Below are 23,616 nucleotides of genomic sequence, written 5' to 3' on the forward strand. Positions count from 1 at the left end.
CACACGGCTGCCTTGGAAGCTCAGACTGCTGCTTTTGTGGCTCTGGGGACCATTGTGGAACGGGGCTTCCAGGGTGTCACAGCATTCCAGCAATCCGTTCTCCAGCCGATCACCAGGATTGCTGAGGCGCCGCCCCGGGAGAGTGGCAGTGGCGCCAAGGCAGTCGGACCTGCTGTCCTCTCTCAGGATGACAGCCTTCCTGCTCCCACCCCTGCCACTCCACCAGTGCCCCTGTTGTGCCTATCGGCCAGTCAGGCCAGACTGCTGCAGCCCAGGCTGCGATGGTGCAATCTGAAGCGGGGCCCTCCCGGCCCAGAGCTGCTTGAGGTCGTCCTCCAAGACCATCTGCACGCTCCTCCAATGAAAGCCAGCAGCATCCCACTCCATGCTCCAGCCACTGGGGATGCACCTCATAGGAGCACTAGGATAGTTAAAGGCACACAAACAAAAGGCACTAAGGGAATGCACAAGGGTGAATAGTTCTGTTATGTTTGCATAATTTCATTTATTCATTGATAATTGAGACTTTGATTTTGCATTTGGTAGTGTTTTTTTTGTGCGATGAGCTGAAAGGGAAACCAATGTGTAATCAGATGGAGGGAGATTTGATTGTCTTGTGGGAGTGGAAAGGTGGGGAGTGTAGGACTGTTGGTAATTTGGGGGATGTAGTTCAAATTATTGATAGCGGGCACGGATCAGGCGAGCTTGCAGAGTCCTTGCAGGCAAGACGTGTGGTTCCTGTTGCACCCTTGCGTCTTCCTCCACATCCTCTTCCGGCTCCACCCCCTCCTCCTCCTCCTCCTCCTCCACAGCCTCCTCCTCCTCGTCCTCCTCCTCCTCAACGTCTTCCTCCTCAGCCTCCTCCTCCTCCACCTCTGGCTCAGGGTCTTCTCCAATCATTGGTGGCAAAGGCTGGTCCCTCATGATGGCGAGGTTGTGCAGCATGCAGCATACCACCAAGAATCTGCCTACCCGCTCAGGGGAGTACTGCAGGGCTCCTCCAGACCGGTCCAGGCAGAGGAAGCGTTGTTTGAGGAGGCCTATGGTGTGCTCCACGATGTTGCGTGTGGCAGCATGCGTCTCATTATAGACCTGCTACGTGCGTGTGCGTGGGTTCCTGACCGGTGTCATGAGCCACATTATCACCCAGTAGCCAGCCTTTGACTTGCCGAGTCGGGTGAAAGATAGCTGGCACGTTGGACTGCCGCATGATGAAGGCGTCGTGACTGCTCCCAGAGTAGTGGGCATCGACCTCCATGATTTGATGCGTGTGGTCGTACACCAGCTGCACGTTGAGGGAGTGGAAGCCTTTTCGGTTGATGAAGATGGCTGAGTTGATATGCAGGACATGCAGGGCAATATGCGTGCAGTCAATGGCACCCTGCACCATGGGGAAGCCAGCAATGCGGGTGAACCCCTGTGCTTGCTCGTTTTACTTGTCTCTGTTGAGAGGGAAGGTGATGAACCTGTTCCTTATCTGGTACAGTGCGAATGTGACCTTCCTTATGCAGCAGTGCACTGCATACTGCGAGATGTTGCACATGTCGCCATCAGAGGCCTGAAATGCTCCTGAGCCATAGAAATTCAGCGCCACGGTGACCATCATGGCCACAGACAATGCTGTGCTTGCCCTGCTCTGAGGTTGCAGTTGTCGCTGTACCAGTTGACAGATCTCGGTCAAGGCTTCCTTGGTGAACCTCAGACATCGAATGCAATACTCCTTGGTCATGTTGAGGTAAGAGAATTGGTCCTGGAAGGCCCTCATTGGGTAGGGCCTCCTGCTCAGTGCTCTGTGTCTCCTCATCCTCCGTCTCCTCACAGCTTGACCTGCTGGGCGTGGCCTCTCTGCATGCTCCCAGTCATGCTCAATGCCCAGCGGGAGCCCTAGCAAACCATCCATGGTTGGCAGGAATGTTGTTCAACCACTGTTGTAACTTTCAGACCCGTAAAGCAGTACCTGCCAAACCGCTCTCAAATCTAGACTAGGAACTCTCAGTAAAAATAGGGAGCTTCAAAAAATACTTCCTACTCCACCAGGAGCCAGAAGCAATAATCCAGCAATTAACCTGCAACACCTGCATGGCCCCTTTAAATAGCGCTGGTGGGGGGTCCTCCAGGCACTGTTAGAAACATTCAGATGGTCGGGGTTAAGACTGTGCGTTAAGTTGAGCATTAAGGTCCAAAATGGTGTCTATCACTTTAAATCAGCGTTGCACACTGATTGCACGCATTTTCTCCCTACTTTACATGCTTCCAGCATTCGGTATTTGCGGATGTGCTAACTCCTATACCAAGATGGCGTCCGGTGCACATCATGCTGGAATCGTGCGTGCGCATCCAAGACACCATCTTGGATGTCAGAGAGGCTGTGTAGCGCCGAAACAACGGGTGCTACACGGCCCAATTTAGTAATTTAGTGCCTGCTGTTTCTTAGAAGTCTCTTAAAGGTAGCTGGTACCTGTTATTTGCTGAAAATAACAGTCTACTGTCTGCATGGAGTCTGAACAGAGATCAGACATCGCACACGTAAAACACAGATGCAGGTTCCATCCCTATGTTTACAGACTGATGAGTTATGTTGAAACATTGAATAAAGGTTGGGCACAACTAAAACCCACACCCTCCAATCTACACGCCAGACCTCACCAATCTGCCGATCTGAGTTTGTACCAGGCCTGCGAGAGTGCATGCACCAAGGTTCTCTGATGATGCACTAGAGACCTTGGTGCAAGAGGTGGACAGAAGGAGAGACATCCTATATCCACAGGGTGGGGGGGGGGGGCAACAGGCCTGCCAGACATATATCCAAAAGGCAATGGAGGCAGCAGGGGACGAAGCCAGGCCAGGCGCACAGCATCATGAAAATGGATGCAGTGCAGGAAGAAGTTCAATGCTTTGACATGAGTGGTCAAGGTGAGTGAGGTCAACTGTCAAGTGGCATCTCCTACCAACTGCACCACGCACTACACCCCCCATCACCCACATACCAACAAACTCACTCTTTCCATCAGTACTCAACTCTTCCAACCAGATGCTTCCTCTCACCCTTACACATTACCACTGTTTCAAGCCCCCCACCCACAACTCACAGGCCACACACACTGGCAGCTATTCAACCATGACAGGCACATCACCCAGTCACATGTCCCGCTTTCTTGCAGGAGTAGGTGGTGCATATCAGGAGGCAGTAAGTGGCAGTGGCCTTTAGCTCCTCGAGCCTGTTCTGCCATTCAATGAGATCGTGGGGGACCTGCGACCTAACTCCATATACCTGCCTTAGCCCCATAATCCCTTAATACCCATAGTTCACAGAAATCTATCAATCTCAGATTTAACATTCATAAGTGAGCTAACATCAACTGCTGTCTGCAGAAGATCATTCCAAACGTCTCCCACCCTTTGCGTGTGGAAGCAGTTCCTAACTTCACTCCTGCACGTCCTGGCTCTAAATGTGTCCCCGCATCCTAGTATTGAAGTCTAGGAGACCTCCAAAAACAGTTACAAATGTATCGGCAGCCAGAAGCAATAATCCAGCCACTAAACCTGTAAATCTTGCATGGCTCTTTTAAATAGCGCTGGTGGGGAGTCTTCTAGGCACTCTAAGACACGTTCAGATGGTCGGGGTTAAAACTGTGCATTGAGTTGAGCGTTGAGTCCCATAATGGTGTCTATCACTTTAAATCAGCGTTGCACACTGATTGAAGCCATTTTCTCCATACTTTATATGATTCCAGCGTTCGTTATCTGCGCCTTCGCTAATTCCTATACCAAGATGGCATCGAGATGTCGGAGAGGCCATGTAGCGCCAAAACAACGGACCCAATTTAGCACCCAGTGACTTTTGGTGGAAAGAGAATCCATCTTGATGAGTTCACTGGTAACTATTAGTGTCAAGATCAGACAACAAAGCTTCCCTTTGTGTTTCACAGACCCAGCAGCCTATCTTAGTTAACAAGTTCTGTTTTCAAGTTTCCACTGTTGACATTTCTTCTTCAGGAGATCTACAAGTTGCTGCTTGTACCAACTGATACCACCATGTATCACTACTCGCCAGCTCATCTGATCAGCCACTAGCTGTCAACATTGACATTACATAGCTTAAGGTTGTGCTTCGGTATGTTCCTGTATTTCTTTTGCTGCCCACCCTGCTTCCGCTTGCCCCAATCCAGCTGGATGCACAGGATGCTTTTTGGCATTTTGGAGTCTTCCATTTGCACAATATGTCCACGTGGCCCCAATGCTGGTAGTCTGGGCATGCTTGAGGATCTTGTAGTTGGTAATTTTGTGCTGCCACCTGAAGTGTATGATGGAAGTCAGGTGTTGGAGATGGAAAATGTCAAAATGTTGAACATGACGGTGGTAACATGTCCAAGGCTCATATTAATATAGAAGGGCAGTGATGACAACAGTTCTGTACACTTTTATCTTTGGGTGAATTTGATCCCAGTTTGGTTCTAGACATTCTTTCAAACACAGAACTGGCATTTCTGGTATAAGAAAACATCATATTATCTATTAGTGTATCATTTGGCACACTATCCAGATAAGTGACTGATTGATGACATTTAACATAAAATTACATAGAATGTACAGCACAGAAACAGTCCATTTGGCCCAGTAGGTTCATGCCTGTGTTTATGCTCCATGCAAGCCTCCTCCCACCCCTCTTCATCTAACCCTATCAACATACCCTTCTATTCCTTTCTCCCTCATGTGTTTATTTAGCTTCCCCTTAAATACATCTATGCTAATCGCTTCAACTACTCCTTGTGGTAGCGCGTTCCACATTCTAACCACTCTCTGGGTGAAGAGGTTTCTCCTGAATTCCCTTTTGGATTTATTCGTGACTATCTTATATTTATGGGCCCTAGTTTTGGTCTCTACGTCAACCCCATCAAGCCCTTCAAATCTTAAAGACCTCTATCAAGTCACCCCTCAGCCTTCTCTTTTCCAGCGAAAAGAATCCCAGCTTGTTCAATCTTTCTAGATAGGTATAATCTCTCAGCTCTGGTATCATCCGTGTAAATCTTTTTTGCTCCTTCTCCAGTGCCCCTATTTCCTTTTTATGATGTGGAGACCAGAACTGTTCACAGTACCCCGAGTGTGGTCTAACCAAAATTCTATACAAGTTTAACATAACTGCATTGCTTTTCAATTCTATCCTTCTAGAAATGAACCCCATTGCTTTGTTTGCTTTTTTTTATGGCCTTCTTAACCTGCATCGCTACTTTTAGTGATTTGTGAATCTGTACCCCGAGATCCCTTTGCTCCTCTATCCCATTTAGACTCTTATTTTCTAAGGAATATGTGGCATCTTTATTCTTTCTACCAAAGTTCACTACCTCACACTTATCTATATTGAAATTAATTTGCCAATTACATGTCCATTCTGCAAGTTTATGAATGACTTCTTGTATTTTGTCGCAGTCTTCCTCAGTGTTAACTGCATCCCCCAATTTGGTGTCATCTGCAAATTTTGAAATTGTACTTCCGATTCCCGAGTCCAAATCATTTATATAAATGGTGAACATCTGTAGTTCCAGCACCGATCCTTGTGGATCACCACTTCCCACCTTTTGCCTGTCTGAGTAACTACCCTTAATCCCTACTCTCTGATTTCTGTTTTGTAACCAGTTAGCTATCCATTCTGTAACTTGTCCCCTGACTCTGCATGCTGACCGTAGTCATGACTGGAACGGTTCCAGGGATGAGGGACTTTAGTTACGTGGATAGACTGGAGAAGCTGGGGTTGTTCTCCTTGGAACAGAGACAGTTGCGAGGAGATTTGATAGAGGTATTCAATATCATGAAGGGTCTAGACAGAGTAGATAGAGAGAAATTATTCCCATTGGCAGAAGGGTCAAGAACCAGAGGATATGGATTTAAGGTGATTGGCAAAAGAACCAAAGGTGACATGAGGAAAAACTGTGGTTAGGATCTGGAATGCACTGCCCGAGGGGGTGGTGGAGGCAGATTCAATCATGGCATTCAAAAAGGAACTGGATAAGTACTTGAAAGGAAAAGATTTGCAGGGCTACAGGGATGGGGTGGGGGTGGGGGTGGGGGGGAGTGACGGTGGGGGAGTGGGACTAGCTGGATAGCTCTTGCATAGACCCGGCGCAGACTTGATGGGCTGAATGGCCTCCTTCTGTGCTGTAACCCTTCTATGATTCTATGAGTCTTATCGAAGGTCTTTTGAAAATATAATATAAATATATTACATCAACTACATTATCCTTATCTACTCTTTCTGTTACTTCTTCAAAGAATGTAATAAGGTTGGTCAAGCATGACCATCCCATTTGAAATCTGTATTGACTACTCTTCATTATATTTTCAGTCTCTAGATGTTTGGGGATGAATTTCCTTGAAGCTTCTCCTGCTCTGCTGTCGTAACCTGGATGGAAACTCTCTTTACACAGATAAATAGGGTTTCAGTTGAACTTCCTCTGAAGTTGCAATGGTGGAGTAGATGAAGTTCTGAGGAAATTCATCTCCTCAGTTCAGTTTTATCAATGGGTAAAGATACAAGAAAGGAGGAAAAATGAGTCCCAACCCGCCAAGACACAGATAGGCCTCTGGAAAGAAGTGGTGGTCCAGTAATGTGGAATACCATATAGGCATCTGTAAAGGCAACTTTCATGATCTGAGATAGAGTTATTAAATTTGTATGGGTTTGTTATTTTATAAATATTCAGGAATCTGAACTGCAGTAATTTTTAAAAATGCTTTTGTGCTATGGCTGGATTTAAAGGAACCACCACCAAATTAAAACTAGAAAAAAATCTCAATTTTGTTACAAAGGCATAATTATAACATACTTTCCTTTTCTTTTTCTCTAGGTGTGTTGCATGAAGTTGAATCGGAGACCTGTAATTTCTAGCAAGAAAGCAACTCACAGCATGCAGCATTCTTCATTCTAATCTTTCATCATCTCAGGGGACTTTGAGATAGAGAGTACACTGAATGATAACACAAAGCATAAATTAGAAGGAGCAGGTGGTGGTGCACGAGGAGGAGCAGGAACCATGTACCCGGATGGCCAGCTCTCATCGATCTCAGTTGATCCAGACCTCAGGGAACCTGCTTTTAAAAAAAGTGCACTTTCTAAGCATCAAAGATTGCCTCAATCATTGGAGCCTGTACCAAGCAACCTTAAACTGATAACAGCTAGTATCCACTACATGCATCTGCACTGCATTGATGTACAGAATCAAAACACTGTAGTCAACAGTAGAGCCTGTGGCAGCTCCAGGGACACCTACAGTGGAACCTCTCCATCTCCCAGGTTTCAGAGACACAAAGCACCTCTGCTGAGTTCTCTATCCATCTTGGACAGGCTTGGGTAGATCCATTTATTGTGGCTTTTATTTTGTTCATCCTCAGGATGTGGGCATCGCTGGCAAGGCAAGTATTTATTGCTCATCCCTAGTTGCTCTAGGAAGGTGGTGGTGGCCATCAGTGAACCACTGTAGTCTGTGTGGTGAAGGTGCTCCTACTATGCTGTAGGTTAGAGAGTTCCAGGATTTTGAAGCAGCAACGATTAAGAAACGGCAGTATATGTCCAAGTCAGGATGATGTGTGACTTGGAGAGGAAATGGAAGGTAATGGCATTCCTTTGCGCCTGATGCTTTTGTCCTTCTAGGTGGTGGTTGTGGGTTTGGGAGCTGCTGTCGAAGAAGCCTTGGTGAGTTGCTGCAGTGCATCCTGTAGGTAGTACACACTGCAGCCATGGTATGCCGGTGGTGGAGGGGCTGGATGTTTAGACCAGTGGATGAGATGCCGATCAAATGGATTGCTTTGTCCTGGATGATATTAAGCTTTTTGAGTGTTGTTGGAGTTGCACCCATCCAGGCAAGTGGAGAGTATTCCATCACACTCCCACTTGCACCCTGTAGGTGGTGGAGAGGCTTTGGGGATTCAGGACATTCGCCACTTGTCGCAGAATGCCCAGCCTCTGATCTGCTCTAGTAGCCACAGCATTTATGCGGCTGGTCCAGTTGACTTTCTAGTCAATGGTGATCCCAAGGATGTTGATGATTGGGAACTCAGTGATGGCAGCGTCATTGAATGTCAAGTGGAGGCGTTAGGCTCTCTGTTACTGGAGATGGTTTTTGCCTGCCACTTACGTGGCGCAAATGTTACTTGCCACTTATCCGCCCAAGCCTGGATGTTGTCCAGATCATGCTACATGTGTGCATGAACTGCTTCATTATCTGAGGAATTGAGAATGGAGCTGAACACTGTGAAATCATCAGTGAACTGCCCCACTTCTAACCATATGATTGAGGGAAGGTCAGTGATGAAGCAGCTGAAGATAGTTGGAACTAGGATGCTGTCCTAAGGAACTTCTTCAGCAATGTTCTGGGGCTGACATGATTGGCCTCCAACAACCACTATCATCTTCCTTTGTGCCAGGTATGACTCCAGCCAATGGAGAGTTTTTTCCCCTGATCCTCATTTACTAGGGCTCCTTGGTGCTGAGTTGTCCTGGAAGTACCCAAACTGAACATCCATGAGCAGGTTATCGGTGAGTAAGTGCCACTTGAATGCATTGTTGATGACATCTTCCATTGTGATGATTGGTGAAGATTGGGAGTAGGCTGATAGGGCAGTAATTGGATGGGTTTTTGCTTTTTTGTGGACAGGACAAAAATATGCTCCCAAAAGTCTGTTTTACGCAGGATTTATAGTATCTGCCACCTCCTGCAAAGCAGAGTGTATAGCTCTCCAGTGGGGATGGTGCTTTGGGATCCCAAGCAGAACTGTACACTCTTCTTGACAACCATCCTTTGCTGCACTTCTTGTAGAAGCACCTATAAAGCAGCATCTGAATATGGAAGTGCTGTATGTTATTGGCCAGCCACTTTTAGTTTTATATCCAGCAACCATCAAACAGCCCCTTTAAGTAGCAGTTGTAGTGTTTAAGAACTGCAGCTATGCACTTTATTATTTGTTCTCAGGATGTGGATGATGCTACCAAGGCAGCATTTATTGCCCATTCTAAGTTGCCCTGAGAAGGTGATGGTGAGCTGCTTTCTTGAATAACTAAGTGATTATTTTTACAGCTAAGTGGCTTGCTTTGCCACTTCAGAGAGCATGAAGAGTTAACCACGTAGTGTGGATTAGAGTCATCGAGTGTGGACTAGAGATGCTTCAGCACCGGGACTGAAAAATCAGCTCTAATATGCCAAACTTCACCTAAAATGAAAGGGCTGTTTCCTAACTTAGGTGTTAGGTCAGCTCAATTGTGGAAATGTTGGCTTAGTGTAGGGCCTAAACACTTGTGTAAAACTTGTGTTTGATTTAATCCTGATTAGAGAAATCCTTCCTTTATCATCCAGATAAGAACCTATGTATATTAAAGGAGAAGTCTACCATAGTACCAACCTTAAATTTGCACTCTTACCTCAGAAAGATGTATTTCCTAAATGTACCCTGCTTTGACAAAACTAGCTTTTAACAGGCACATTAATATTTCAAGTAATTACTTTAATTCAGACCTCTGTGGCATTAGCTTTTATAAAGACACAGATTAAACAAAATAAAAATTAGAATAGCTACTTGCAATTTTAGCTGGATAAAACATTACAAAGTCTTGTCTCTCATCTACCAGCAGTATCCAAAATGCCGCTCTCCTATTTTAAACAAAATGATAGAAGTTTGGAACTCTCTTCTGCAAACGGCAATTGATACTAGCTCAATTGCTAAATTTAAATCTGAGATAGATAGCTTTTTGGCAACCAATGGTATTAAGGGATATGGGCCAAAGGCCCACAGATCAGCCATGATCTTATCAAATGGCAGAGCAGGCATGAGGGGCTGAATGGCCTACTCCTGTTCCTATGTTCCTTTCAGTGAACAACAACAACTTGCATTTATATAGCACCTTTAACATAGTAAAACATCCCCAGGTGCTTCACAAGAGCGTTATCAAAAACAATATTTGACACCAAGCCACATAAGGAGAAATTAGGACAGGTGACTAAAAGCTTAGTCAAAGAGGTAGGTTTTAAGGAGCGTCTTAAAGGAGGAGAGAGGGGTAGCGAGGCGGAGAGATTTAGGGGGGGAATTCCAGAGCTTAGAGCCTAGGCAGCTGAAGGCACGGCCACCAATGGTGGAGCGGTTAAAATCGGGGATGTGCAAGAGGCAAGAATTGGAGGAGTGCAGAGATCTTGGCGGGTTGTAGGGCTGGAGGAGGTCACAGAGATAGGGAGAGGCGAGGCCATGGAGGGATTTGAAAACAAGGTTAAGAATTTTAAAATCGAGGTGTTCCTGGACCAGGAGCCAATGTAGGTCAGCGAGCTCAGGGGTGATGGATGAACAGGACTTGGTGTGAGTTAGGATATAAGCAGCAGAGTTTTGGATGAACTCAAGTTTATGGAGGGTGAAAGATGGGAGGCCGGCCAGGAGAGCATTGGAATAGTCAAGTCTAGAGGTAACCAAGGCATGGGTGAGGTTTTCAGCAGCAGATGAACTGAGGCAGGGGCACAGATGGGCGATGTTACGGAGGTAGAAGTAGGCGGTCTTGGTGATGGAGTGGATGTGGTCGGAAACTCATCTCAGGGTCAAATAGGATGCTAAGATTGCGAACGGTCTGGTTCAGCCTCAGACAGTGGCCAGGGAGAGGGATGGAGTCGGTGTTCTAGGGAACAGGATTTGTGGCTGGGACCGAAGGCAATGTCTTCGGTCTTCCCAATATTTAGTTAGAGGACATTTTTGCTCATCCAGTACTGGATGCCAGACAAGCAGTGTGACAAATTGGAGATAGAGGAGGGGTCGAGGGAGGTGGTGGTGAGGTAGAGCTGGGTGTTGTCAGCCTACTTGTGGAACCTGACGTTGTATTTTTGGATGATGTTGCTGAGGGGCAGCATGTAGATGAGAAATAGGAGGGTGCCAAGGATGGATCCTTGGGGACTCCAGAGGTAACAGTGCAGGAGCAGGAAGAGAAGCCATTGCAGTAGATTCTTTGGCTACGACTGGATAGATAAGAATGGAACCAGGCGAGCGCAGTCCCACACAGCTGGCCGATGGAGGAGGATGGTGTGGTCGACCGTGTCAAAGGCTGCAGACAGGTCGAGAAGGATGAGGAGGGATAGTTTACCACAGTCACAGTCACATAGGATGACACCCAATAGAACAGTTACCGAAGGAAATTTTAAGTCACCAGATGACCTAATTTACTCTCCTTCATCAGACTTCAGTGTGGATTGAACACAGTGGAAGTGAATTTCCTCAGGTGTTACAAACACACGAACCTACAAAAAAGACTGACAATATGATTAGCTGGTCCATTGAGTCAGTCCCATTCAGTCTTGTTGCAACTAAGCAACATGACGCTCAATGTTGCTCACCCACCAGCAGCCATGCAATCTCCCGGGAGAGGCAAAAAACAGATAAAAAAACCTTAGGCCAATTCAGGCAAAAAGAATTCCAGAAATTCCTCTCCAATCTCCGAAAGGCAATTAAAAATGAGTTCTAGAGATAACAGAGACCATAACATAAGAACATACTCAATGACTGAGCATCAGCGGCCCTCTGGAGTAAGAATTCCAAAGATTCACAACACTTTGAGGGAAAAAAATTTTCCTCATCTAAGTCCTAAATGGCCGACCCCTTATCTTAAGACTACGGCCCCTAGTTCTAGACTCTCCAGCCAGGGGAAACAGCCTCTCAGCATCTACCTTGTCAAGCCCTCTAAGAATTTTATATGTTTCAATGAGATCACCTCTCATGAGGCACATCACACAACACCTCACCTACCCTTTGTATGCAGTTATATCAGCCTCCTCCAGGAACTCATCCAGCTCCCTTTTAACCGTTTGCACTCAACGCACTAGCTGGTAACTTATTCTAAAGATCAATGGCCTCCTGGCATTGAACCTAGCTCTACGCTTATGTAACTTAAATGCAAGTCCCCTCATTCTTCCTAACTTATCTAATTTAAATAATCTGTCCACATGGACACAGTCTAGTCCCTTCATCATTTTAAATACTTCAATCAGGTCATGTCAAAGTCTATGCTTTTCTAGAGTAAAAAGACCCAGCTATCTGAGCCCACCATGATAACTAAGGGTTTTTAAACTAGGTATTAATCTAGTGGCTTCCCTCTGAACCTTTTCCAGGGCCTTTATTTCTCCCACCATGTGCAGGGACCAGAATTGGACACAGTATTCTAGATGGGATCTAACTATGGCCTTGTATAAGGACACTATGGTGCTTTTTGTTTTATGTTGGTGTGTCCTAATTCATAGAATCATGGGCCCCGATATTAACCTGGAGATGGGAATAGAGCTTCCAGGGTGGACGGTAGGGGGTAACAGGCCACAACATCGTATGACGGGGAAGCCTGGACAATTTTACCAGCCAGGCTTAATTTGAATATCACTTCTAGGTTCTGTGTATTCACTGCATGTCATCAGGTGTGATGCCAACGTGCATGACACAATTTCCTGCCGCCTACTTAAAGGTCCAGAGCAGCACTGAAATGGAGGCAGAGGTTTGGAAGTATCTTTACAGAGGAACAGAGAAACTGCAAAATGGCTGTGGAGAGGGATGGTCTATTTTACTGATGCTTCCTGGATAGGCAGGAGGAGCAGTAAGTAGCAGGGCCCTCACGGGCTCCAGCACCCAAAGGAAATCGGCCATGAGCACCTCATGAGACTAAGTAAAGTACAGAGCAGCCTGCCACCATCTCTGCTGAAGCCACTGAGATAGCACCACGTTGAAGTGGCAGAGATATAAGGAGAAAGATTAAATAGATCACGGAGGGATAGCACATGAATGTTTCATTATTTTGGTTTTTATGATTTGACTTCTAGAGCACATTAAAACATTTGTCACTCAAATCATTCCCGTGTGCCCCATGATTGAATGGCAACTTCACAGTCTGGTTTTCATTTCGTAGGTGTGGAAGGTGGAGATTGTCTCTTGACATTCACAACTTGGAGATGTGGGAGCAATGGATTAAGGGTTGCAGGACTGTTTGTGCGAGGGAGTATAGTTGCGTGACAGTGGTCCAGTTGACATCTCTTGCCCCTTTTTAGAAGATGAGTCACATTTACTATTTTACAATCCTGTGGAATTTGGTCTGAGTCCAGTGAACTCTAAAAAAAAATCTGCAGGAGGACTCACAATCGTTTGAGCAAATTCCTTCAGAACCTTGGGATGAAAATTGTCAGAACCAGGAGTCTTATTTACCTTGAGCTTCAACAATCTCCTCAGTATGTCCTCTTTTGTTATTTAAAATGTTTTCATTCTACTTTCACTTTTAAGCTGAACCCCCAATTCTGGTATTTCTCTCCCCCCCCATATATATTTTGTGAACACTGTTAAAAAATAACAGTTAAGTAGGGGAAAAAATTAAATTAAGGAATGCCCTTGAAGTTTCTGGACATTTCCACTTGACTCTACATACATGATAAAAAGGTCAATGGCTCGTTTCTAATAATCACTTCCCAACACTAGTACTTGCAACATTACATAGCTTTCACATGAGCTGTAGTATAGTCTTAAGGTGCTAATTCTTTACATAGATTACTGACTTTTATATATAAGACTTATTCTTTTGTCAGAATTGGAGATCTTTCCTTTAAATTGATACCTGTAATTTCAAAGATTGATTATGCTGTTGTATTTCCAACTTCATATTTCTGCTGTGCTTTATTGTTGGCTTCATTGCCAGTGTAGTTATCTGTTACCCTAATCTGATACCATCCAATTTTCACAAATGGAAACTAAACAAAAGGATGCCTTCTGTGTATTATACATAATAATTGATAGAAAATAAATATAGACGTATGCTTCGTGGAGGATTTGAGTTCTTTATTTTATCTAAATAAATTCTGTGACGTCCTGCATCATCATTTGATAATTACGTCATTGCCCAACCTGCGCTATCCAAAAACCATAACCTCTATCAATCTCGTTGAATGGCTTTAAAATGCTATTCGTCTAATTTATATAAAAAATACTGGATAGATAATAATAATCAAGTTCCAGGGTTTGTCTTACGAAGGTTACTGATATCTTGATGATGAAGAACACAAAATTTAGACCTGAGGTTTACTGATGACTGCATCTTGCATTGAGATCAGCAACAAAAGAGCTCTGCGAATGCGTGCTCAGATACATATACAGAACGCCACTGTTCTCCCTCACCTCAATCATTTGATTGGATTGCAGCCCTGTAATTTACAAGCACTTATCCAGTATCTTTAATTTGGAGGTTCCCCCCTTAGCTTGAGGCCTGTGCGTACAATTTGGCCTGCAAGCAAACTCAGGATTGCATATCCCCGAATAATTAATCAGACCGTCCATTATTTTGTATAAAATATAGCATACGAAATGTTGTTTCTAGGTAATCAAATCTGGATAACCACTCGAGAAATTTGCATTTATTATGTCATAATTATTAAGCCTGCGACTCTGAATGTCATCGTGTATCAATCATATAGAATGCCGCAATTACTATACCAGGACAAACACAAATAAAATGGAATAAAACTATATACATAGAGTGATACTTAGGGATGATTGAAGATGATTTGAATGAGTCTAAATTCTCAATGGAATGACTGTCTTGTCATCATTCCCAAGGTAAACATGATTTGCTATGTAATCATACAATCCATAACAATATTTAATTTAGTACGGAAAATGTTCGAGGCATCATCCAATGTAGAGAATAAACATTGATTAATAACATTCTATGTTAAAATATTTTGTGGATTACAATTTGTATCTCTACCAAACAACGTTCTGCATGTGTGATACATTACATTTAAAAATACAATCGTTTTCAACGTGTAAGGACCTCATCACCAACTATGGCGTGTTATTCTTCAAGTAGCCATAAAATTTGCTTTGAGAAGGTAATGTTTGAATATGGGATTTTTCTAAACTTTGATCTGCTCGCTTTGATTTCACACTACAATCAGACAGAAATTTCAAAGAGCTGATCAGTGGAAGTGTTAACATTTCAGTTATTATGTTGACACAGATATGCTTTGAGATTGCAATTATAGCGGTTAGCGGGTCCCACCACATGACATCATAGTTAACAAAGCGAAATAATACAACAGACACCTGTTATGAGGTCGTTGATACTCGTTTTGTGTAATTTATCATTACTGTTTAATACAAAAATATAATTAAGTTGGAAATTCCTCCGTTACTGGAACATTGCCAGTTTGATTAGTACGCACACGTACCCTTTTTAAGTAGTTTTTTGGCATCTGCCTTCACACTCTGTGGAAGGATGGTTCTTGACAAGTGGATTAAGTAAAGCAATGGAGTTATTTATTTCGTTAATATATATTACCAAGGTGACCACAGTAAGAAGGGACCCATCTCGTTGACATTGGAACCATGGCGATTATTAGAACAAAACCGAACGCGACCTTGCTCTAAGTTCTTAAGCGGACCCTAAAATATATTTTAAAATTTACAATCTAAGAAAAAGTAATAAAATTTGCGCAACTTGATTTTGTTTTGAGCAGCATTTGTGGGTCACTATAGAATGGCCTCCGGAAGTACCCTTAAGTTGCACCAAATCATTATTATGCTATTTTTGATATTTTGTATTGCTTAGATTTGGAAAGGACATGCCGGCTTACTTTTTACAGCCCTTTATTAAGAATTCTGTTTCAGTACTTCCTGGAATCGTGTGACTGATAAATGCGCATTGAGTCACCAATATCTACATCCTTTAATGATTTCCAGACCATATTCTGGTAAATAAAAGGCTGAATCGCAACAATAAGTCCGCCCATCTTTCTTTTTTTGTAAATAAAAATACTTCTAAATGCAACTTATTCCTATCCAGAAAGGGTTCACAATAATATAAGCGCGGTTAAAGTTGATTTTTCTGCGTTTGTTATAAATCGCTCTTCCAGCGTTAGAGTGTGTTTTCATATCAATGCTGCATTTGCGATTGAAGTTTGGTTCCAGAAATCACAGGGGTTTTTTTACGCTTTAATGTGTCTGGGCAGGTACAAGTCTCGGGTAACGCCTCCACTTGTACCTTCCCTTGCACCTGTTCCACGTAATGCACACACATCAAGCAGTACTTATTAAATCAAACTCCCCTGTGTTTATATAAAATGCATGTCTTAAACCAGGGAAATAACTCGAATATATTACTACCTTGAGCAAAAGGTAAGAAGAGAAGTCTTTCAACAGCTTTTCAGCACCAAATCTCTTGAGTGGAGATTTTGTGCACAGCATTACTTTTTTTTACATTCGTGAATGTTCTAATTGTACTTCTCATGTTGAACATTGTATAAAATCATGTTGTGGTACTGGCTGCAGTTGAAAGTAAATAAATAAAAACTTTGGCGATCTGAATAAGACGAGTTTATTAGCATATGCCCGGAGGGCTTATTTACATACCGTATGTATATAAACAGTCGGCTAATCTGATCCGTTTCATAACAGCACCAAACTAGAATATGTTACTCCCGGCGCTAAGCCTCTGCGCTTTTAAGAGCATGAAATAGGCAGTACAACAATATCTAGTGGAAAACAGACAAACAACCAGTGGGCGTAATCTTTAATTTTGTGTTCGTTATTTTATTTTTGTATTTTTTTTTCATTTTCTATTTCAGTGTTGAACTGTTTTTCTTGGTTGTGATCAGCGGCTCACCATGGCTCCGTTAGCTGACATCGGAAGCTACTTGGGCGGTCTGGATGCTGGACATTTCGCGGCTCCTTTCTTTCTTCCTGCCGCGGATGCCCCGGTCCTCCTCAGCGATCACCTCGCCCAAACGGAAAGCAGGTTATCTCGAAGCACCACCACGGACTTAGTGCATTTGCAGGGAATTCTGCGAAGGAGGCAGCTGTACTGTAGGACTGGCTTTCATTTGGAAATCCTTCCAGATGGAACAGTGAAGGGCACCAGGCGAGACCACAGCCGATTCGGTAGGTATGCCTTAAAAAAAATCATTCTGTATCTTTGTCAGTTCTCCTTACAAACTAAACTTCACATACGTCACAAAATACAGTTACATTGGAATACTTCATGTGCGATTAAGACTGACTTATTCTGATCACAGTTAGAAATAGGTTTAGCCGGATTGCTTTAATTTTGCAACGCTGGTACCATAGCCACTATTTTTGGAATTTAGCCTATTTGTTCCTTTCAGTTTTCCATTTCATGAATCAATTCTTTTTGCAGGAATGCATTAATAGTTTGTGAAATACACATATATTGTGGATATTCAAATCCCTACATTAATATTTACATATTTACAAACCAGGTACCGCTCATGTAATGTGCGGTTGCGTTTATTTTTGATTTATCGTTTCGTGATTAATTACACAGATTGTTAAAAAGTCTAGACTGAAATCGACGAGCAACAGTGAAAACATACTGCCCGATATAAATATACGTCCCAAAACTAAGTACTGTGGCGTTTTCAGGGGGATCACCAAATAGGTTAATCATAATTATGTTTTAATCTTTGCATGACGTTAAAACAATAACTTTCTGGATCTCCGCCACGATGGTGGCATCAGTACAATATGCAAAGATAAAATTCAAATACCTTCAGCATGACATCAAACATTTCGAGGCGTTCTTTTAAACTTCTCACTTTTATACTGCCCCTATTCACCTTCTTATTGATATGGTCTAGATAGGAGATGAATCACTCTTCTCGCCACTTTTTCAAACAGGTATAGTCCAGCAAAACCTATCAGGCACACGCGTACCTGTAATATGTTTAACAGGACGATTCGCTAATGACGTTGTTGATGAACTGACTGGCATTTTTAAGACTGTGTGAACATGATTCAGAAAGAGTTATAAGATCCCCTATTTTAAAAAAATGATTAACGACCTGTTTCCATAATTCTAGCAACAAATGGACATTTATAAATCACAGCGGTACGATCCTTTGCAGCGCAGGCAATACAATACACAACTTCCAACATTTTAGGAAATCCAGGGAGACGCAGTAAAATGAATGTTGCCGAGCTACAGGCACCAGGCCACTGCTCTGAGTCCGCACCGTCTCAGGTACCGATCTTCACAGGCCGCGATCTCCAGACCTGGCTCCTTATTGTCCAATCCCTAGATTTTAACCGTTTCCCCGGAGTAACTTATCCATGAGCCCGTACGTTGGATTCAGCCCGCTTTCTCACTCCGGCTCCGCAGACACCTAACCAATGTTAAGGGTACTTTCGAGAGTTGGCGATTCTCCAATGCAGTTGACCAGGGAAGCAGCATGGACATCAGTTTAGTGTTCGGAAATTTCTGCCTCTCCTTCCGGCAAATTAGTGCCATCTTGTTTCAAAAGTTCTAAAAAAAACCCTCTTGCCCTGATATACTCCCGTGTTATCAGGAGACCGATATGGAACGGTGCCCAATGCACCTTCAGCTTCTGGCAGGCACCTGCGGAAATTCTAGAGACTATCTGGGTCGTATTATACTCCCAGAATTACACGGCCACTTACATACCACAAAATCATTTTGCTTGGTATTCTGGACACACAAAATCCTGAATCCTCCCAGCGTTGTTCCTCAGTTCAATACAAAGTTCCAGCAGCAGAACGTGCTATCGTTTAACTAAAATAAAAAATGAATCTTTAACTTCAAAATGACGTTGAAAATACAAACTTACAAGCCTTTTCTCCCCATGTTTTATAGGGGTTCTGGAGTTCATCAGTGTAGCTGTGGGGTTGGTCAGCATTAGGGGAGTGGATAGTGGTCTGTACCTGGGAATGAACGACAAAGGAGAACTTTATGGCGCGGTAAGTAACACTATTTATTCAAACTGACCCAAAACCTTATATCTGAAAAATGAATTAAATTTGATATCGTGGTGTGAACATTTTGTGACAATTCTTGTAATTAGACATGTAGGGTAATGTTATAAATACGACTCTCAGTTTCTATACTCACTGTTGCTGCTTATGAATGCTGAAAGACATTAATATTTTAAGTAATTATATTAGAGGAAGAGTACAAGAGGATATTCAATCTGAGAACTATTAGTCAAAAAGCACCAGGTTTAGTAGAGTATTGTATCTCTTAAAACTTTATTTTATACCAGTTTGAGTTAAACAATAAATACTGGTGTAATATAGATGGGTTTCTGTATTCATGGACATTACTTTTAAGGAGCTATTGTTATTCCATTTTTAGTTTGTATAAATAAATATATATTTGTGTTATTTTCTCAAATGTTTTAAAAGCATCAAAGGGAGCAATCGTATTTTTAAAAATTGTGATTTTAAACTTCCCTCTGTCTTTGCCCATTATCTGTTAAAGGGATATTGTGGCTTGCTGGGGAATATCTGGGAAAGATCAATTCCTGGGACAGCTAGGAATAACCTGGCCTGAAAATGCTGCTATAATTCTGATATATTTAGCATTGAGGAAAATTTAAGTTCCAGAAAGTGCTAAATGTACTGTAACCTGAATATTTGCACTGCAAGTTTTGCTTTTGATTATTAGTTTTAATTTCTAGATTCAATTTATAATTGTATAAAAACAACTTATCAGATAACCACTGTTTTAAGGATCCTATTATATATTTATTACTCAATCCATTTGTTGGGACATAAGTCTATAAATTTCACAATTCAATACTAATTAGTAATATTAAGCAATCTCACTCAGACAGGTAGTAAGCATAGATGGTCTTGGAAACAAAAATACCATCTTGGTGCAGTGGGGTGGTCTGATACTCTGATTAGGGAATGTTACTGGGAGGTGGAGGTGGAGCTGTGCGCTACATATAATCTATGCTGCAACTAAACTGAGTTTCTGATACTGCCACTGGTGCAAGGAGGAAATACTCTTCATTTTATTGCAACAGTATTAATATTTTTGTTCCATCACTTAATCTGGGTTATAAAAGAATTATACGCAGCTAGAATATTAATGCAGAAAGTGGGTTGTTAAAATGGTCATTACATATTACATGTACCTTTCCTGCATAGCAACTATTCCTGTATTGTGAAGATAAAATAATGTGCACCAAACTTGTCATATTAAAATGGAAAACTTGCCGATGATTAAATGTGCATATTAATGAATATTATTGAATTTGTAACAATAATGCTGGTTATTAATATGATTTATTGCAACTATTGCAGCAATTACTGTGCTAATATATATATATAAAACATTTTGTATAAATAATTCATACAAGGGGAAGTTGATTCTAAGCTACAATATTTTCATTTATCAACAACCGAATTGCTATTTACACATTTTTTTCCTGTAATGGATTTCAAGTTCCAGCAGGTGGTGCCTAAATGGCAATATACCTGCAGTGGCTTGTGGCAGTGCTCTCAAACCCACTGAGAATGCTTACTTTCCAAAGAAAGAAATAGAATTTTTCATATAATATTGGTTTATGAATTGATTATTTTATATTGGTCTATTCAGTACTAACAGTTAAAAAGTAAAGTTCCAAAAAGAAGAATAAAAGGATTAGCATTTTATTACTGAATGTAGGTGTAGTATTATGGTCAGGCTTTTAGATGAATTGCCTAGTTATTAGCAAGTGGATTGAGCACACGATCAGTCAGTTGAGTGAGATTTGCCACAACAAATTAATCCAGCCAATATCATAGCAACAATTGTATTATTTATAAAGTAAAACAAAAATAACATGCGGGGTCATTGTTGACGCTTGTGAAAAATATAGCAATGGTTGTAGTCATTACTGGTGGGAACCATGCAGATTTTTATACTGGTTATTTCTTAATCAGAAAATAAAGATACGTAAAATCTGATGAATAAGTTGTATCTTCTTGCAGGCTCTTATATCTTTCAAAACAAGGACATTTATTGGGATAGATTTTTTTGGTCTTGCACCTGGGCATAGTGCACTGCATGTGGTGCATAGGGAAAATTAGGTGGGGAGGATTGCATGCCTTATGGAAACCTGTCTGATTTTCTGACCATTAATTTAAATGGATGGTAAATCCCCTGCGACCTCTACCACTGAGAAGGACAAGAGCAGCAATGTTGCGGGAACACCATTACATCTGAGTTTCCCTCCAAGTCACACACTATCCTCACTTGGACATATAACGCCGATCCTTTATTGTCATTGGGTCAATATTGTGGGAGCACCGTAACCACAAAAACTGCAGCAGTTCAAGGAGAAGGTCTGCCACCTTCTCAGGGCCACTAGGGCAATAAATACAGCCTTACCAGTGTCACCCACATCCCAAGAACAAATAAAATAAATTGGGCAAGCTCTCTTATGAGTAGGTGCTTCTCCCTATTTGATTTTGCTCTATGCACTGTGCCCAGGTGATTCAATATGCCCAGGCACAGGAACAGGAAAAGCTGTACCATATTGCTTATCTGTGGAATCTGTATACTGTTGTTTTTGTAATCAAAAGAGATACAAAATGTATTCCACTGAAACAATCTGTGTGTGTATATGACTAGTCTTTTTATACCTACAAACAAATCTATATTTACATAGGTATTTCATATTCTGAAACATGCTGTTATCTAAGCACTAATTTCACCATTATGGCCAACATACAGCAATCAATCTGGTTTATAATCTTTCAGAAAAGTGTAAAGAAACAGTATTTTAACCTACTATTTATTTACAGTGATACTTTATGTCTTCATTATCTATTCTTTTCATTTTAGGAAAAACTGACAGCAGAATGCATCTTTAGGGAGCAATTTGAAGAAAATTGGTACAACACATATTCGTCCAATCTCTATAAACACAATGACACAGGGCGACGATATTTCGTTGCACTTAATAAAGATGGATCTCCAAGAGATGGGAGTAGATCCAAAAGACATCAGAAGTTTACACATTTCTTGCCAAGACCCGTGGATCCTGAGAAAGTACCTGAACTTTATAGAGATGTATTAGGATATAGTTGAGACTGTCCAACTTCTGAAGAAGAAGAATTATTTACCCTGTTCTTCACAGAAACAAGGATGTAGAACATCAGCTTCCTACAGCTGCAAGCGGTTGGGAAAGTGGTTTGAAAAGGATGCCTAGTCAGAGATGTGGCCTTAGTTTCTTCAAATGAGAAGCACTTCAGATGTACAATTATCTGTTCTGGATTTTACATCTTAAAACTATGAGTTCACAACTTACTGACATCAGTAATGCTATATATAGCAGCAGACGAAGGGAAGTGGCATGTGTTGATCATAGACTTTAATCTATGATGCTGCTGGTGCCTTCTCTCTGGGATGCAAGTTAAATTGACATGGTAGTGCCACAAAAATGTTCCTTCATGTAACTTTGGAAAAACACCACCTTTGGCTTGGTGGAGATAGGGCAGAGGGTCATCCTAAAATATCCAATATGAAGACTACTACTAGACTTTTCACTCTTACCATAGAGTATCAGAACAATGAAAGAGTTACTGTAATTTATAGCACAATAGTATGACCTCCATCACAAATGCTGGGTAGAACTTAAACTCATTGTCTTGGGCAAAGTTGGACAGGAGTCTTTTTACAGTTCTTTTGGGATGGATGTATTTATACAATTCCAAATCACATATATTTATTTTATATAATTATTTATTAAGCAGAGTTTATTTTTACTGAGAAATGTACAGGTGAGATAAAGCAAAAAAAAACACAAAATGAACTGTGCCAATATTGACTCAAAGGGTTCTTTCAATGCAAATAGTGATTACAGCATAATGAAACAAAAAGTACTACCCATAGACTTTCCTTTCATGGAGCATTTTTTATTATCTATAATAATCTATATGTAGCTGTCTCTTGACTGTACTATGAGAGAAGCATCAGTTTCTTTTTATTTTATAAAGAATCCTTTCCAGTTCTGTACTGAATGCAGTACACATTCAAAAGGGAATTAAAGTATTGAATTTTTTTCACAGACACAGTGTCTTCTTTCATCTTAAGACCCAACATTGACAGAACAATAAATTTTGTAATTAAGGTTTTAGGATTCAGTAATACTATAAGGCTTTCCAAAAGATTTTTTGTTGAATTGAGATTTTACCTGTTATAGATCAAATGGGATGGATTTAGTTTATAGTTATGTTTTAAATAATATTTTTGTTCCACACTTATGTGGGATGGGAGCTGTGAAAGTATTTTTTCTCATAGTTGATACATCACAATTTTCAGCACTTTTCTCTACTTTATTAAATGAGAAAAACATTGTAAATTGAATATGGCTGTAAACCAAATCCTATCTTTGAAAAAAGCTATCAGATAGAGAGGCATTGAATATTCTCTAAATATTTACAGTTCTCCATATTTTGTGACTACCTAAATTACCACCTCTTCAAACAAGGATAATATGAAAATAAATATTCATGCTTAATATATCTTGGTGTATGTAGATTTTGACAATTGTACAGTAGGTACTTTAGTTATTTTATTCTCTATGAGGCTAGAGCTAAAGCAAAACGTGATCCTAACTGACAGACTGCAGTTTAAAATTGTTTATAGCATAATAATCAAGAATGTTAGAGTGAATAATTAGCATTTTGATCTATTTTATTTATTCCAAGCCAGAAAATTTGCATTTTTAAATAAAGGGGTAGCTCTTGACTTTGTGCAATCATGTAAAATGGATGATAATGAGTCGGCAGCCCGTTTTATATCTCTCCCGATTTTTATTTCCATTGACT

The 23,616-nt window shown here is 41.5% G+C and overlaps 1 protein-coding gene across 1 annotated transcript; it reads left to right on the plus strand.

Annotated features, from left to right (window-relative positions):
* The first annotated feature begins 16,646 nt into the window (after positions 1–16,646).
* LOC137332459 (fibroblast growth factor 9-like) lies at positions 16,647–21,874 on the plus strand. The gene is made up of 3 exons (XM_067996361.1): positions 16,647–16,920; positions 18,650–18,753; positions 21,629–21,874. The coding sequence occupies exons 1-3, from the start codon at positions 16,647–16,649 to the stop codon at positions 21,872–21,874; spliced, it is 624 nt and encodes a 207-aa protein (XP_067852462.1).
* Positions 21,875–23,616: the final 1,742 nt, after the last annotated feature.

This window comes from Heptranchias perlo, chromosome 1 (genome assembly GCF_035084215.1).
Source record: "Heptranchias perlo isolate sHepPer1 chromosome 1, sHepPer1.hap1, whole genome shotgun sequence".
In the NCBI taxonomy this organism is placed as follows: domain Eukaryota; kingdom Metazoa; phylum Chordata; class Chondrichthyes; order Hexanchiformes; family Hexanchidae; genus Heptranchias; species Heptranchias perlo.